Here is a 17539-nt window from a genome sequence, read left to right on the forward strand (position 1 = left end):
ATTATCGTTGTACTTGCATACCACATATCAGTAGATGGCGTCGATACAGCGTTCACAAATTCCAACCACCATAAAACCCCCAAAAGAAGACCTGTGCCGTGTTGCGGGAGCGTATATACAGTCTATGACAGTGTTTTTCCACGCACCGAGTGTATATACAGTCTACGACAGTACAGTATATACACAGTCTATGACAGTATATACCCAGTCTACGACACTGTCTCATTAAGGTGCATTATCGCCACCTGCTGCTCTGGACTGGCCCGACTCGGGGCTGGGGCAGCGGGCCGGAAGTGAGATATTGAATGAAGCGGCACAGAGAGAAAAACTCAATGGCGCCCCCTGTTGGAGGCAATGGCGGCATCCTGGAGAAAAACAGGAATAAGGTGAATACCCACGATGAAGAACTGACAGGTCCTCTAAAAGCTTCTTCCCCGAAAGCCATTTTACTCAAGTTTTGTATTGCCTTTATAGTGTGTCATAATTAGATTGAAGGGCTGGATGCAATCTCATTTCATTCTGCTTTGAAGTTGTCCTGTGTATGTATATGAGTGACAATAGAGGTAACACTGAACCTTGATTTGAAATGTTATTTCTTCAGTTTCTGTTGGTAGTCATGGCTGCCAGCTCCCACCTGATGTTATGTGGGAGTTCAGACTGCTCCAGATTGTACTGAATAACTGCTACCTTGCATAAAGTCTTCAAATTAGGACTCAAGTCTAAGATGTACAGCATGTCAGACATCTTGTCCTTAGCTTCATCTTCAACATCCACTCGAACGGATGTCCATCTGTATCCTCCAAAGAGGATGATACGATCTCCCACCATGCAACAGCACATTGCAGACATCCATGAACAAGGAGCTTTCCCCTTGGGCTCAACCTTCTTCCAGGAGAAGGACTCTGGGTTGAATTTCCACAGATCATTGAAGGTACGGTCCGGACGAATGTTGTCACCACCAAATATGTACAGCTCTCCATTGTAGGCAAAGGCTGAATGATCATCGCGTCCTTCTAGATGAGGCTGTATAATAGGCGTTCTCAGCCAGCAGTTGGTCTCTGTGTCAAACACACTGATGCTGTTGTAGATGTCGCGGGATTTATGTCGGCCTCCAAATGCAAACATCTTTGTCCCGATGATGGTGGCAGAGTGACCTACTGAAGCAGATGGTCCTCTGGTGTTAATTAAAGACCAGACCATTGTGGTGATGTCCAACTTGTGGATGTCATTATATAATCTATTCGTTTGGCCGTATCCTCCATAGACATACATGACCTTCTCCAAGACACAGGCTGAGTGCCCGCATCTCGCCTCTGGAACAGTCCCTGAAACATCGGGCTTGAACCATCTGTGAGTGTCAACATCAAATGCATAAAGCACGTTGCAGTCTTCCTGTTTGTGAGTAACAAAGCCACCCCAGATGTACACAATATCTCCTATCAGCACAGCTGTGTGCAGTAAGCGCTGTACGGGGGGACATTCTCCTCTTCCAGTTGTTGCTGGAGGCAACGTCATCCAGCATGAAGACACTGAGTTGAAGATGTGCACGTCAGTGTCATATACAACGTACATTTTGCCATGTTTATACCATCCAAAGCAGTACACTTTGTGTCCCACTGCAACAGCACACTGAAGTCTTCCCTTTGGTGTTCCTCTCAGACGCACCGACCAACGTAACATGTCAGAAACCAACACAGTCGAGAAAATATAATTACTAAGATCTGATTCTAGAAAGGAAATGTGCGTGCTCCCACTTATATAGCCAGCGACACAAAGGTCACACAAAGCTTAGCCAATCGAAGCCGATGGGTTGGGTCGGCCAATCAGAGAATGCTGATGAGTCAGGTTGACACCTGCCATTTGATGACTTAGTCATACTACTTTCCACAGTCAGTTTAAACTCTTCAGACATTCTCCACGCATTCTCCACAGACGTTTACCATTGCACAAGGACTCTACAGACCTGCCGACCCCCCCCCCCGATATGCCCATATTTGGGCATAATACTGATAACATCAGGGATCTCCAAATATGGTCACAAAAGGGACACAGACAGACAGTTACAATGGGTAGTCCGACAACGGGTATAACGGATATTACTTAACAAGGTGGAATATGGATTTTCGAATTTGCATCGTTCCCTACTTGCATCGTTCCCGAGAAGGCCAATTTCTTCCACAGTTTTTATAGCGTTTCATAATTACATTCATGGGCTGGATGCAATGTAATTTCATTCTGCTTTGACGTGGTCCTCCGTATGTAAATGAATGATAATAGAGGTAACCTTGAACCTTTCTTTTTTTTCCTCTTCAGTTTCTGTCGGTAGTCATGGCTGCCATGAGTGTATATACAGTCTACGACAGTACAGTATATACACAGTCTACGACAGTATATACCCAGTCTACGACACTGTCTCATTAAGGTGCATTATCGCCACCTGCTGCTCTGGACGACTGGCCCGACTCGGGGCTGGGACAGCGGGCCGGAAGTGAGATATTGAATGAAGCGGCACAGAGAGAAAAACTCAATGGCGCCCCCCTGTTGGAGGCAATGGCGGCATCCTGGAGAAAAACAGGAATAAGGTGAATACCCACGATGAAGAACTGGCAGGTCCTCTAAAAGCTTCTGCCCCGAAAGCCATTTTACTCAAGTTTTTTTATTGCTTTTATAGTGTTTCATAATTAGATTGAAGGGCTGGATGCAATCTCATTTCATTCTGCTTTGAAGTTGTCCTGTGTATGTATACGAATGACAATATAGGTAACATTGAACCTTGATTTTAAATGTTATTTCTTCAGTTTCTGTTGGTAGTCATGGCTGCCAGCTCCCACCTGATGTCATGTGGGAGTTCAGACTGCTCCAGATTGTACTGAATAACTGCTAACTTGCATAAAGTCTTCAAATTAGGACTCAAGTCTAAGATGTACAGCATGTCAGACATCTTGTCCGTAGCTTCATCTTCAACATCCACTGGAACGGATGTCCATCTGTATCCTCCAAAGAGGATGATACGATCTCCCACCATGCAACAGCACATTGCAGACATCCATGAACAAGGAGCTTTCCCCTTGGGCTCAACCTTCTTCCAGGAGAAGGTCTCTGGGTTGAATTTCCACAGATCATTGAAGGTACAGCGCGGACGATTGTTGTCACCACCAAATATGTACAGCTCTCCATTGTAGGCAAAAGGCTGAATGATCCTTGCGTCCTTCTGGATGAAGCTGTATAATAGGCGTTCTCAGCCAGCAGTTGGTCTCTGTGTCAAACACACTGATGCTGTTGTAGAGGACCCCCTGGGCCCACCGGCCTCCAAATACAAAAATCTTTGTCCCGATGATGGTGGCAGAGTGACCTGATGAAGCATATGGTAGAGTTCCTCTGGTGTTAATTGAAGACCAGACCATTGTGGTGGTGTCCAACTTGTAGATGTCATTAGTGCGTCCAGTCAGCTGGGTGTATCCTCCATAGACATACATGACCTTCTCCAAGACACAGGCTGAGTGCCCGCATCTCGCCTCTGGAACGGTCCCTGAAACATCGGGCTTGAACCATCTGTGGGTGTCAACATCAAATGCATAAAGCACGTTGCAGTGTTCCTGTTTGTGAGTAACAAGCCCACCCCAGATGTACACAATATCTCCTATTAGCACGGCTGTGTGCAGTGTGCGCTGTACGGGGGGACATTCTCCTCTTCCAGTTGTTGCTGGAGGCAACGTCATCCAGCATGAAGACACTGAGTTGAAGATGTGCACGTCAGTGTGATATACAACGTACATTTTGCCATGTTCATACCATCCAAAGCAGTACACTTTGTGTCCCACTTTAACAGCACAATGAAGTCTTCTCTTTGGTGTTCCTCTCAGACGCACCGACCAACGTAACATGTCAGAAACCAACAAAGTCAAGAAAATATAATTACTAAGATCTGGTTCTGCAAAGGAAATGTGCGTGCTCCCACTTATATAGCCAGCGACACAAACTCAATGGCGCCCCCCTGTTGGAGGCAATGGCGGCATCCTGGAGAAAAACAGGAATAAGGTGAATACCCACGATGAAGAACTGGCAGGTCCTCTAAAAGCTTCTGCCCCGAAAGCCATTTTACTCAAGTTTTTTATTGCTTTTATAGTGTTTCATAATTAGATTGAAGGGCTGGATGCAATCTCATTTCATTCTGCTTTGAAGTTGTCCTGTGTATGTATACGAATGACAATAGAGGTAACATTGAACCTTGATTTTAAATGTTATTTCTTCAGTTTCTGTTGGTAGTCATGGCTGCCAGCTCCCACCTGATGTCATGTGGGAGTTCAGACTGCTCCAGATTGTACTGAATAACTGCTAACTTGCATAAAGTCTTCAAATTAGGACTCAAGTCTAAGATGTACAGCATGTCAGACATCTTGTCCGTAGCTTCATCTTCAACATCCACTGGAACGGATGTCCATCTGTATCCTCCAAAGAGGATGATACGATCTCCCACCATGCAACAGCACATTGCAGACATCCATGAACAAGGAGCTTTCCCCTTGGGCTCAACCTTCTTCCAGGAGAAGGTCTCTGGGTTGAATTTCCACAGATCATTGAAGGTACAGCGCGGACGATTGTTGTCACCACCAAATATGTTGTCACCACCAAATATGTACAGCTCTCCATTGTAGGCAAAGGCTGAATGATCCTCGCGTCCTTCTGGATGAAGCTGTATAATAGGCGTTCTCAGCCAGCAGTTGGTCTCTGTGTCAAACACACCGATGCTGTTGTAGAGGACCCCCTGGGCCCACCGGCCTCCAAATACAAACATCTTTGTCCCGATGATGGTGGCAGAGTGACCTGATGAAGCAGATGGTAGAGTTCCTCTGGTGTTAATTGAAGACCAGACCATTGTGGTGGTGTCCAACTTGTAGATGTCATTAGTGCGTCCAGTCAGCTGGGTGTATCCTCCATAGACATACATGACCTTCTCCAAGACACAGGCTGAGTGCCCGCATCTCGCCTCTGCAACGGTCCCTGAAACATCGGGCTTGAACCATCTGTGGGTGTCAACATCAAATGCATAAAGCACGTTGCAGTGTTCCTGTTTGTGAGTAACAAACCCACCCCAGATGTACACAATATCTCCTATTAGCACGGCTGTGTGCAGTGTGCGCTGTGCGGGGGGACATTCTCCTCTTCCAGTTGTTGCTGGAGGCAACGTCATCCAGCGTGAAGACACTGAGTTGAAGATGTGCACGTCAGTGTGATATACAACGTACATTTTGCCATGGTCATACCATCCAAAGTAGTACACTTTGTGTCCCACTGCAACAGCACAATGAAGTCTTCTCTTTGGTGTTCCTCTCAGACGCACCGACCAACGTAACATGTCAGAAACCAACAAAGTCAAGAAAATATAATTACTAAGATCTGGTTCTGCAAAGGAAATGTGCGTGCTCCCACTTATATAGCCAGCGACACAAAGGTCACACAAAGCTTAGCCAATCGAAGCCGATGGGTTGGGTCGGCCAATCAGAGAATGCTGATGAGTCAGGTTGACACCTGCCATTTGATGACTTAGTCATACTACTTTCCACAGTCAGTTTAAACTCTTCAGACATTCTCCACGCATTCTCCACAGACGTTTACCATTGCACAAGGACTCTACAGACCTGCCGACCCCCCATAAAGCACGTTGCAGTACCCCTTTTTGAATAGCCAAATCAATCTAAAAATGACACAGATGCGTTCCCGGTCTAAAAGGGTTAAAGTACTGCTCTGAAATCAGTTCCTCAAGCCTAGTGTTTCCTTTTCCCTTCAGAACAGCACAAACCAGCCACTAGCTGCAAACTAACAGCATGTGAGCCCTTTGGAGCAATACCTTGTTTCCTGTTCACAGCGCTCAGTCATATACTACAGTACTTCACAATGTCACACCTGGTTAAAAAAAGACCCAGTAAACCGGTTTACCACAGTGTTTTGTTGTCGACAGTGAGGCGCTGTTCTTCAACACCAGGGGTCATCGCCATGCTGGCTTGTGGTGGACATTTTCTTTTTTAAATTCCATTTTTGCCATGGATATACAAAATGATATATATATTACCAGAAACACATAAAGAGCTAACCCTGAATGACCATAACAGGTCTGTAACTCTGAGAGTGTACAAATGGACTGTAGGGCAGTGGTGGAAAGTAACTAAGTACATTTACTCAAGTACTGTACTTAAGTACAATTTTGAGATATTTGTACTTTGCTTGAGTATTTCCAATTTCCAATAATTTTACTTCTACTCCACTACATCTCAGAGGCAACTGTTGTACTTTTATTCCACTAGAAGTATTTGAACACTTTAGTTACTAGTTACTTTGCAGATATAAATTATTACATTATAAAACATGCATTAACCACTTTAGCCCTATTTTATACAAAGGCCATTTGAGAATAACCGATCTACAAGCTCGCAAAGCGACGCGTTGAGAGCTTGTAGATCCGCTATTTTCAAACATTTTAATACTTTTACTTTTGGTACTTTAAGTATATTGTGATGCCAATACTTTTGTACTTTTACTCAAGTACATTTTGAATTCCGAACTTTTACTTGTAACGTAGTACTTGCAGTATTGATACTTTTACTTAAGTAAAACATTTGAGTACTTTTCCCACCACTGCTGTAGGGTCCATTTGGTTCCATTAGTACACTCTCTGAGTTATGGGGGTCCTTGAAAACGCTTGAGAACCACTAGTACTAGTTGGACTCCTAATGTGCCATAGTGTCAAAGTAAAGTCAGTGTCATACATATTCTGAGGAAAACCTGGAGACCGACATCCAATAATTGGGTCTTATGATCAAAATAAGAACATTTTAATGTTATGTAAAGAACAGAAAATCCTTACCACAGACAAGGACAGGTCTGTACGGGCATATTGATGACCCCCGTAATAGCGTTGTCGGTAGTCCTTCCGTCCCGCGACATAAATTATGTCGCCATCTACTGATATGTGGTATGCAAGTACAACGATATTATCGTTGTACTTGCATATTACCACATATCAGTAGATGGCGTCGATACAGCGATCACAAATTCCAACCACCATAAAACCCCCAAAAGAAGACCTGTGCCGTGTTGCGGGAGCGTATATAGTCTATGATAGTGTTTTGCCGCGCACCGAGTGTATATACAGTCTACGACAGTATATACACACAGTCTACGACACTGTCGTAGACGGCCCAACGTTGTATGCGACTTCTTGCTTGTTTTTATCAGCCACTATATAATGATGCTGGGGTGTTTTCCTTTATTGAAACACAGTCCTCTTTCTGAAATCCGTATTTTCCCTACTGTTTATGTTTGTCCGGGTCGTAAATTAACGCACGCATGTGCGCGTCCGTGTCCGTGTGAACTTTTTACTTTCGGTTTTAAAACGCTCTCAAACTTCGTTTTTGAGGCACAGAATTTACTTTTAACACATTGGCTGCCATGGACGCAGATCTGCGTTCATTTGCGCAAAAGCCCGCACGCTGCCAAGGACGCAGATCTGCGTTCTTTCAAAAAAAAAAATCAAAATAAGTTTTTTTTTTTTTTTTTTTAAACCAAAGACCAAGGAGATATGATTTTCCGAAGATTTAGACTCCCAGACACTTCCTTGTAACTTAAAACTTAAAAATTCTGTATCTCGGCTCCTAAGTACTTTTTTTTTCTCATTGAAAAGGTCTGGCAGCCTACTGTAGGAAAAAAAAAGAAGAAGCTGGCAGCCAATGTGTTAAGATAGCGTTTGGATAGAATTTAGTTGTTTAACTTCATATATGTGGTCAATTTATCATGAAAGAGCCTATTTAAAAATACAAATTCAGAGAACCAGCAGGGGCGGGCAGTTCCGCGAATTATATCCGAATAAAGCAACCTATTTTCGGCATGGCCCCTTCAGAAGTCCGCTTAGCTCGATGGAAGTCCCTCCTGCGTCACCCCCTGGTGGTCGGGGGAACGAACTGCTGGAGGCGCGGTGTTTGTTTATCTCTGACTCGCCGTCAATGCCTTTAAGGTGCATTATCGCCACCTGCTGCTCTGGACTGGCCCGACTCGGGGCTGGGGCAGCGGGCCGGAAGTGAGATATTGAATGAAGCGGCACAGAGAGAAAAACCCAATGGCGCTCCCTGTTGGAGGCAATGGCGGCATCCTGGAGAAACACAGGAATAAGGTGAATACCCACGATGAAGAACTGACAGGTCCTCTAAAAGCTTCTTCCCCGAAAGCCATTTTACTCAAGTTTTTTATTGCTTTTATAGTGTTTCATAATTAGATTGAAGGGCTGGATGCAATCTCATTTCATTCTGCTTTGAAGTTGTCCTGTGTATGTGTATATGAATGACAATAGAGGTAACATTGAACCTTGATTTTAAATGTTATTTCTTCAGTTTCTGTTGGTAGTCATGGCTGCCAGCTCCCACCTGATGTCATGTGGGAGTTCAGACTGCTCCAGATTGTACTGAATAACTGCTACCTTGCATAAAGTCTTCAAATTAGGACTCAAGTCTAAGATGTACAGCATGTCAGACATCTTGTCCTTAGCTTCATCTTCAACATCCACTGGAATGGATGTCGATCTGTATCCTCCAAAGAGGATGATACGATCTGCCACCATGCAACAGCACATTGCAGACATCCATGAACAAGGAGCTTTCCCCTTGGGCTCAACCTTCTTCCAGGAGAAGGTCTCTGGGTTGAATTTCCACAGATCATTGAAGGTACGGTCCGGACGATTGTTGTCACCACCAAATATGTACAGCTCTCCATTGTAGGCAAAGGCTGAATGATCCTCGCGTCTTTCTGGATGAAGCTGTATAATAGGCGTTCTCAGCCAGCAGTTGGTCTCTGTGTCAAACACACTGATGCTGTTGTAGAGGACCCTCTGGGCCCACCGGCCTCCAAATACAAACATCTTTGTCCCGATGATGGTGGCAGAGTGACCTGCTGAAGCAGATGGTAGAGTTCCGGTTAGAAAAGGTAAGAAATTATCTGATCACTACTTCATGTCCTACTCTCTCTCTCTCTCCTCTCCCCCCTCACAGCCCCTCCCTACCCACATGTTTTCCTCACGTCGCAACCTTCGCACACTATCCTCCACTGATCTCTCCTCCTCTGTTCTCTCTGCTCTCCCTGCCCCTGAATCCTTTGCTCTTCTATCCCCTGACACCGCCACTGATCTTCTTTTCTCTACCCTATCCTCTTCTCTAGACCATCTCTGTCCCCTCACCACCAGGCCTGCACGCCAAACTCCACCTGCCCCCTGGTTGTCGGACTCAGTGCGTACTGAGAGACGGAGCCTGAGAGCGGCTGAGCGCAAATGGAGAAATGGCAACCTCCCGGAGGACCTTCTTACCTTCCAAACTCTCCTTTCTACCTTTTCCTCCTCTCTATCAGCTGCTAAAGCTGCTTTCTTCTGCACTAAAATTCAGGCTTCTGCTTCCAACCCTAAAAAACTATTTGAAACTTTCTCCTCTCTCCTGCAACCACCTCCCCCTCCTCCCTCCTCCTCCCTCCTCCCTGACGACTTCGCCAACTTCTTTGACAAGAAGGTGAACGATATCCGATCCTCCTTCACTCCTCCCCCGGCTGATGCCCTGCGCACTACCCACACCTGTCTGCCTTCCACCCCTCCCTCCCTATCTTCATCTACTCCTCCTCCCTCTCCCCCACCCTCTCTATCCCACTTCTCTCCCCTCTCCTCTAAAGAGGTCCTTCTCCTTGTTACCTCTAGTCGCCCCACCTCATGCTCCCTGGACCCGGTCCCATCCCCTCTGCTGCAGTCCTCTGCACCTGAACTCCTTCCCTTCTTAACCCACCTTATTAACACCTCTCTGACGTCTGGCTACTTTCCCTCTGCTTTCAAGACTGCCAGAGTCACCCCCCTCCTGAAGAAACCGACACTTGACCCCTCTGAGATCAAGAACTACAGACCGGTTTCCCTTCTATCCTTCCTATCTAAAACTCTCGAACGTGCTGTCTTTAAACAACTGTCTTCCTACCTCCACCAGAACAACCTCCTGGACTCCAACCAGTCGGGGTTCAAAGTGGGTCACTCGACAGAGACTGCCCTCCTGGCAGTGACGGAGTCGCTCCATGCCGCTAGAGCGAACTCTCTCTCCTCCGTCCTGATACTCCTGGACCTGTCTGCAGCGTTCGACACAGTGAACCACCAGATCCTCCTCTCCACCCTCGAGGGGATGGGTGTCTCAGGCTCTGCACTCTCCCTGTTTGCATCCTACCTGACGGGTCGCTCCTACCAGGTGATGCTGAGAGGGTCTGTGTCAGAACCACACAGGCTCACTACTGGGGTTCCCCAAGGCTCGGTTCTGGGTCCTCTTCTTTTCTCTCTCTACACTACATCTCTTGGTGCTGTCATCCACTCCCATGGCTTTTCCTACCACTGCTATGCCGATGACACCCAGCTGATCCTCTCATTCCCCCCCTCTGACACACAAGTGGAGGCACGCATTGCTGCTTGTCTGGCTGACATCTCGGAGTGGATGTCGACGAACCACCTGAAGCTCAACCTGGACAAGACCGAGCTGATGTTCATCCCGGGGAAGGGCTGTCCTCACCGAGACATGGCCATCACCATTGAGAATGCTGTGGTGACGTCAACTCGGACTGCGAAGAATCTGGGTGTGACCCTGGACGATCAACTGTCGTTCTCGGCTAACATCGCATCAGTGACACGGTCCTGCAGATTCCTCCTCTACAACATCAGGAGGATTCGCCCCTTCCTCACGGAGAAAACAGCCCAGGTGCTCATCCAGGCTCTTGTCATCTCCCGCCTGGACTACTGCAACTCCCTCCTTGCTGGTGCTCCGGCATCAGCCATCAGACCTCTGGAGCTTGTTCAGAAAGCTGCGGCTCGTCTGGTGTTCAACCGCCCCAAGTTCTCCCACACAACTATCCTTCTCCGTTCTCTGCACTGGCTCCCCGTAGCAGCTCGCATTCAGTTTAAAACCCTGGTGCTAGCCTATAGAGCAGTGAAAGGAACAGCTCCTTCTTACCTCCGGGTTTTGGTCAATGCCCACACCCCTGCCCGACCACTCCGGTCTGCCACCTCGGGGCGACTGACTCCCTCGCCACTCAACGGTCCTTCTGGTCGATCGACACGGTCACGACTTTTTTCTGTTCTGGCCCCACAGTGGTGGAATGAACTTCCCACTGATGTTAGGACAGCAGAGTCACTGCCCATCTTTCGCCGCAGGCTGAAAACCCACCTCTTCAGGAAACACTATCCTTCCTCTTTGCCTGGCCTACTTGTTGTTAACTAGTTGTACGAACTCTTGTTTTATTTTTGTATTGTTTTATTGGATCTTGTTTAGTCGATACACTTATTTGTTTTAGCTCGTGCTCATTTGATTTTGCCATTTTTGTCTCATCTGTTTAAGAAAGTAGGTAGCTGATATATTGCACTTTTACCTTAGCGCTAGGTATACTCTTGGTTGCTTGTTTTTGCAGGAAATGTACTTAAAACTTCTGGTGATTAGTAGTTTTCGTTCCCTACCTATGTTGAATACACTTATTGTAAGTCGCTTTGGATAAAAGCGTCTGCTAAATGACTGTAATGTAATGTAATGTAATGTAATGTTCCTCTGGTGTTAATTAAAGACCAGACCATTGTGGTGGTGTCCAACTTGTAGATGTCATTATATAATCTAGTCCATTGGCCGTATCCTCCACAGACATACATGACCTTCTCCAAGACACAGGCTGAGTGCTCGCATCTCGCCTCTGGAACAGCCCCTGAAACATCGGGCTTGAACCATCTGTGGGTGTCAACATCAAATGCATAAAGCACGTTGCAGTTTTCCTGTTTGTGAGTAACAAACCCACCCCAGATGTACACAATATCTCCTATCAGCACAGCTGTGTGCAGTGTGCGCTGTTCGGGGGGACATTCTCCTCTTCCAGTTGTTTCTGGAGGCAACGTCATCCAGCGTGAAGACACTGAGTTGAAGATGTGCACGTCAGTGTGATATACAACGTACATTTTGCCATGTTCATACCACCCAAAGCAGTACACTTTGTGTCCCACTGCAACAGCACAATGAAGTCTTCTCTTTGGTGTTCCTCTCAGACGCACCGACCAACGTAACATGTCAGAAACCAATAAGACATCAAGAAAATATAATTACTAAGATCTGGTTCTGCAAAGGAAATGTGCGTGCTCCCACTTATATAGCCAGCGACACAAAGGTCACACAAAGCTTAGCCAATCGAAGCCGATAGGTTGGGTCGGCCAATCAGAGAATGCTGATGAGTCAGGTTGACACCTGCCATTTGATGACTTAGTCATACTACTTTCCACAGTCAGTTTAAACTCTTCAGACATTCTCCACGCATTCTCCACAGACGTTTACCATTGCACAAGGACTCTACAGACCTGCCGACCCCCCCGATATGCCCATATTTGGGCATAATACTGATAACATCAGGGATCTCCAAATATGGTCACAGAAGGGACACAGACAGACAGTTACAATGGGTAGTCCGACAACGGGTATAACGGATATTACTTAACAAGGTGGAATATGGATTTTCGAATTTGCATCGTTCCCTACTTGCATCGTTCCCGAGGAGGCCAATTTCTTCCACAGTTTTTATAGCGTTTCATAATTACATTCATGGGCTGGATGCAATGTAATTTCATTCTGCTTTGACGTGGTCCTCTGTATGTAAATGAATGATAATAGAGGTAACCTTGAACCTTTCTTTTTTTTCCTCTTCAGTTTCTGTCGGTAGTCATGGCTGCCATGAGTGTATATACAGTCTACGACAGTACAGTATATACACAGTCTACGACAGTATATACCCAGTCTACGACACTGTCTCATTAAGGTGCATTATCGCCACCTGCTGCTCTGGACTGGCCCGACTCGGGGTTGGGGCAGCGGGCCGGAAGTGAGATATTGAATGAAGCGGCACAGAGAGAAAAACTCAATGGCGCCCCCCTGTTGGAGGCAATGGCGGCATCCTGGAGAAAAACAGGAATAAGGTGAATACCCACGATGAAGAACTGACAGGTCCTCTAAAAGCTTCTTCCCCGAAAGCCATTTTACTCAAGTTTTTTATTGCTTTTATAGTGTTTCATAATTAGATTGAAGGGCTGGATGCAATCTCATTTCATTCTGCTTTGAAGTTGTCCTGTGTATGTATATGAGTGACAATAGAGGTAACATTGAACCTTGATTTTAAATGTTATTTCTTCAGTTTCTGTTGGTAGTCATGGCTGCCAGCTCCCACCTGATGTTATGTGGGAGTTCAGACTGCTCCAGATTGTACTGAATAACTGCTAACTTGCATAAAGTCTTCAAATTAGGACTCAAGTCTAAGATGTACAACATGTCAGAGATCTTGTCCTTAGCTTCATCTTCAACATCCACTGGAACGGATGTCCATCTGTATCCTCCAAAGAGGATGATACGATCTCCCACCATGCAAGAGCACATTGCAGACATCCATGAACAAGGAGCTTTCCCCTTGGGCTCAACCTTCTTCCAGGAGAAGGTCTCTGGGTTGAATTTCCACAGATCATTGAAGGTACGGTCCGGACGATTGTTGTCACCACCAAATATGTACAGCTCTCCATTGTAGGCAAAGGCTGAATGATCATCGCGTCCTTCTGGATGAACCTGTATAATAGGCGTTCTCAGCCAGCAGTTGGTCTCTGTGTCAAACACACTGATGCTGTTTGACAAAGAGACCTGGGCCCACCGGCCTCCAAATACAAACATCTTTGTCCCGATGATGGTGGCAGAGTGACCTGCTGAAGCAGATTGTAGAGTTTCTCTGGTGTTAATTAAAGACCAGACCATTGTGGTGGTGTTCAACTTGTAGATGTCATTATATAATCTATTCGTTTGGCCGTATCCTCCATAGACATACATGACCTTCTCCAAGACACAGGCTGAGTGCCCGCATCTCGCCTCTGGAACAGTCCCTGAAACATCGGGCTTGAACCATCTGTGGGTGTCAACATCAAATGCATAAAGCACGTTGCAGTCTTCCTGTTTGTGAGTAACAAAGCCACCCCATATGTACACAATATCTCCTATCAGCACAGCTGTGTGCAATGTGCGCTGTACGGGGGGACATTCTCCTCTTCCAGTTGTTGCTGGAGGCAACGTCATCCAGCGTGAAGACACTGAGTTGAAGATGTGCACGTCAGTGTGATATACAACGTACATTTTGCCATGTTTATACCATCCAAAGCAGTACACTTTGTGTCCCACTGCAACAGCACAATGAAGTCTTCCCTTTGGTGTTCCTCTCAGACGCACCGACCAACGTAACATGTCAGAAACCAACACAATCGAGAAAATATAATTACTAAGATCTGGTTCTGCAAAGGAAATGTGCGTGCTCCCACTTATATAGCCAGCGACACAAAGGTCACACAAAGCTTAGCCAATCGAAGCCGATGGGTTGGGTCGGCCAATCAGAGAATGCTGATGAGTCAGGTTGACACCTGCCATTTGATGACTTAGTCATACTACTTTCCACAGTCAGTTTAAACTCTTCACATATTCTCAACGCATTCTCCACAGACGTTTACCATTGCACAAGGACTCTACAGACCTGCCGACCCCCCCGATATGCCCATATTTGGGCATAATACTGATAACATCAGGGATCTCCAAATATGGTCACAAAAGGGACACAGACAGACAGTTACAATGGGTCGTCCGACAACGGGTATAACGGATATTACTTAACAAGGTGGAATATGGATTTTCGAATTTGCATCGTTCCCTACTTGCATCGTTCCCGAGGAGGCCAATTTCTTCCACAGTTTTTATAGCGTTTCATAATTACATTCATGGGCTGGATGCAATGTAATTTCATTCTGCTTTGACGTGGTCCTCTGTATGTAAATGAATGATAATAGAGGTAACCTTGAACCTTTCTTTTTTTTCCTCTTCAGTTTCTGTCGGTAGTCATGGCTGCCAGCTCCCACCTGATGTCATGTGGGAGTTCTGACAGCTCCAGATTGTACTGAATAACTGCTAGCTTGCATAACGTCTTAAGACTAGGACTCAAGTCAACATCCACCGTAACGGATGTGTGTCGTAATCCTCCAAAGAGGATGATACGATCTCCCAGGTGCTCATCCAGGCTCTTGTCATCTCCCGCCTGGACTACTGCAACTGCCTCCTTGTTAGTGCCCTGGCTTCTGCCATCAGACCTCTGGAGCTTGTTCAGAAAGCTTTGGCTCGTCTGCTGTTCAACCGCCCCGATTTCTCCCACACAATTGGATCTTGTTTATTTGATACACTTATTTAGTTTTATCTCTTACTCATTTTATGTTCCTATTTGTCTCATATGTTTAAGAAAGTAGGTAGCTAATATATTGCAATTTTACCTTAGCACTAGGTATACTCTTAGTTGCTTGTTTTAGAAGAGAATGCACTTAAGACCTCTGGTGATTAGTAGTTTTCTTGCCTGCCTATGTTGAATGCACTTTGTAAGTCACTTTGGATAAAAGCGATAAAAGTCTTCTAAATGAATGTCATGTCATGTCATGTCATGTCCTGTACTGTACTGTACTGTACTGTACTGTAATGTTCTAACTGTATAGAAGGCGTGCTCAGACAGCAGTTGGTCTCTGTGTCAAACACACTAATGCTGTTGTAACTTCTCCTCTGGGCCCCCCACCAATACAAACATATTTGTCCCTATGAAGGTGGCAGAGTGACCTGACAAAGCAGGTGGCAGAGTGCTTCTGGTGGTGGTAATTAAAGACCAGACCATTGTGGTGGTGTCCAACTTGTAGATGTCATTATAGAATCCAGTCATATGGACGTATCCCCACATACATGACCTTCCCCAAGACACAGTCTCGCCTCTGGAACAGTCCCTGAAACATCGGGCTTGAACCATCTGTGGGTGTTTGTCAGTAACTGACCCACTCCAGATGTACACGATATGTCAGACACCAGCAGCAGCCTACCAATTAACCATTTTCAGCACTACAAGTGAGTAACACTTATTTTCAAAGAATATAAAATATTTCACTTGAGAAAAATGTATTAATTACATGGCCTTGATGATCTTTCAGATATAACAAAAAGCATTCTTTACATCTAGACTTCCAAACAAAGGCACAACCTCTCATAGATTTTTTTTTCTTTTAATACTGTGAGCTACTGTTCATAGCTTCCATTTTTCTCTCAAAAAACTGTACTACTGTTCAGTTGTTTTTTGCTCTATTTTCATTGCACGTCATCCCTGTAAAGAATTGTCTGCAGAGGCTAGGGTACCGGTATTTCTGTACATCATTTAGGCAACAAAGGCGACAAATTACAACTACTACAAACTTCTCTGTCTACAGACAACAAGGGTATACATTTTGTTCACCAGTCCAACAACCTGTAGATGAGATGCATGGTTCTCAAAGCATCATCCGTCTTCAAGGTTCAGGGAGTTTTATTGTCATTCCATACAGGTACAGAACGAAATATGTTACCCAGATCCTGGTCATGGCAAAATAGATTAAAATGACATCTGAACGCTACATACAAACTTCTAATAATACCAACTGTGCAAATAAAGCAATTGCGCTTGACCACTAAAATTGCCCTTGCCCTCTAAAACGATGCAATAGCAACAACAGTATTAAAAAAACAGCAACAGTCTGCAACATTCACCATAGCATCTCTCTTCTGGGGTGTAAATTCGGTGACAATAGCAGATCTACACATTCACAACACGTCGCACCGCAACGCATTGCGAGTCTGTGAATATACCATGGCCAATGGTAATACGGTCAACTAAGTATAGGGTTTAAGTGGTTACGTGGGTGAGAGAGTTCAACGGTATGAATGATTTACCTGACATGAAGAACAGCAGCGTAGGCCTCACTGCCAGCCAAGACGTAGCTAATGCCTATAGACACACTGTAGAGAAAGACAGACAGCGTGACAGTGACAATGACATGGAGAACAAGAGAGAGAGAGAAAGAGGGAAGAAAAAGATGAGAGTTTTTTTTTTAAAGGAGATGGAAAGAAAATAAAGAGAGGGTTGAAAGAAGATACAAGATGACACAGAGAAGGAGAGAGGGAGCTTGTTAATCATAAAGGTGATTATTATTGGTGATTCTACATGTCCGTAATTGGATGCTTATCTCTCAAAAGTCAACATGTGAGTGAGAGCATCTCATCTGCATTGAACATTAGGGCGTTTGCCTTTTAAAGGACAACTTTGAGTTGTAAGAGTTACAAAAATATATATATACTCAAATATTTGAATTGATGTCCGCTAAAAATATATAGTATATATATTTGCACACATTTTCATGATTTTTCAAAAAATAGCAGATCTACAAGCTCATAGCACGGCACTCGATGGCGCGCTATGAGCTTGTATATCTGCTATTTTTGAATAGCCTAAAGAAATCTAAAAATGACACACAGAAATATATATATATTCAAATATTTGCACACATTTTCACACTTTTTCACCTAAAAAGATATAAGAGCTTGTAGATCTGCTATTTTTGAATAGCCCAAAGAAATCTATAAAATGACACACAGATGTG

At 45.1% G+C, this 17539-nt stretch overlaps 3 protein-coding genes and 1 pseudogene across 4 annotated transcripts; all 4 read right to left on the reverse strand.

Annotated features, from left to right (window-relative positions):
- Nucleotides 1-597: 597 nt before the first annotated feature.
- LOC311051533 (kelch domain-containing protein 3-like) lies at nucleotides 598-1680 on the reverse strand (the record flags this gene model as incomplete). The annotated part of the gene is made up of 1 exon (XM_084066111.1): nucleotides 598-1680. One exon carries the CDS (start codon nucleotides 1678-1680, stop codon nucleotides 598-600), a length of 1083 nt encoding a protein of 360 aa, XP_083922237.1.
- A 1114-nt stretch (nucleotides 1681-2794) lies between these two features.
- LOC311051534 (kelch domain-containing protein 3-like) lies at nucleotides 2795-3884 on the reverse strand (annotated as a pseudogene). The gene has a single exon. The product of its transcript is annotated as a kelch domain-containing protein 3-like (transcript).
- Nucleotides 3885-4249: 365 nt separating this feature from the next.
- On the reverse strand, nucleotides 4250-11992 carry LOC311051535 (kelch domain-containing protein 3-like; the record flags this gene model as incomplete). Its single annotated transcript, XM_084066112.1, has 5 exons — nucleotides 4250-4824; nucleotides 5092-5205; nucleotides 7957-8143; nucleotides 8852-8937; nucleotides 11836-11992. The coding sequence occupies 5 exons, from the start codon at nucleotides 11990-11992 to the stop codon at nucleotides 4250-4252; spliced, it is 1119 nt and encodes a 372-aa protein (XP_083922238.1).
- Nucleotides 11993-13208: 1216 nt separating this feature from the next.
- On the reverse strand, nucleotides 13209-14189 carry LOC311051536 (kelch domain-containing protein 3-like; the record flags this gene model as incomplete). The annotated part of the gene is made up of 1 exon (XM_084066113.1): nucleotides 13209-14189. The coding sequence occupies one exon, from the start codon at nucleotides 14187-14189 to the stop codon at nucleotides 13209-13211; it is 981 nt and encodes a 326-aa protein (XP_083922239.1).
- Nucleotides 14190-17539: the final 3350 nt, after the last annotated feature.

This window comes from Gymnoscopelus microlampas (assembly GCF_963454915.1).
Source record: "Gymnoscopelus microlampas genome assembly, chromosome: 9".
Classification (NCBI taxonomy): Eukaryota; Metazoa; Chordata; class Actinopteri; order Myctophiformes; family Myctophidae; genus Gymnoscopelus; species Gymnoscopelus microlampas.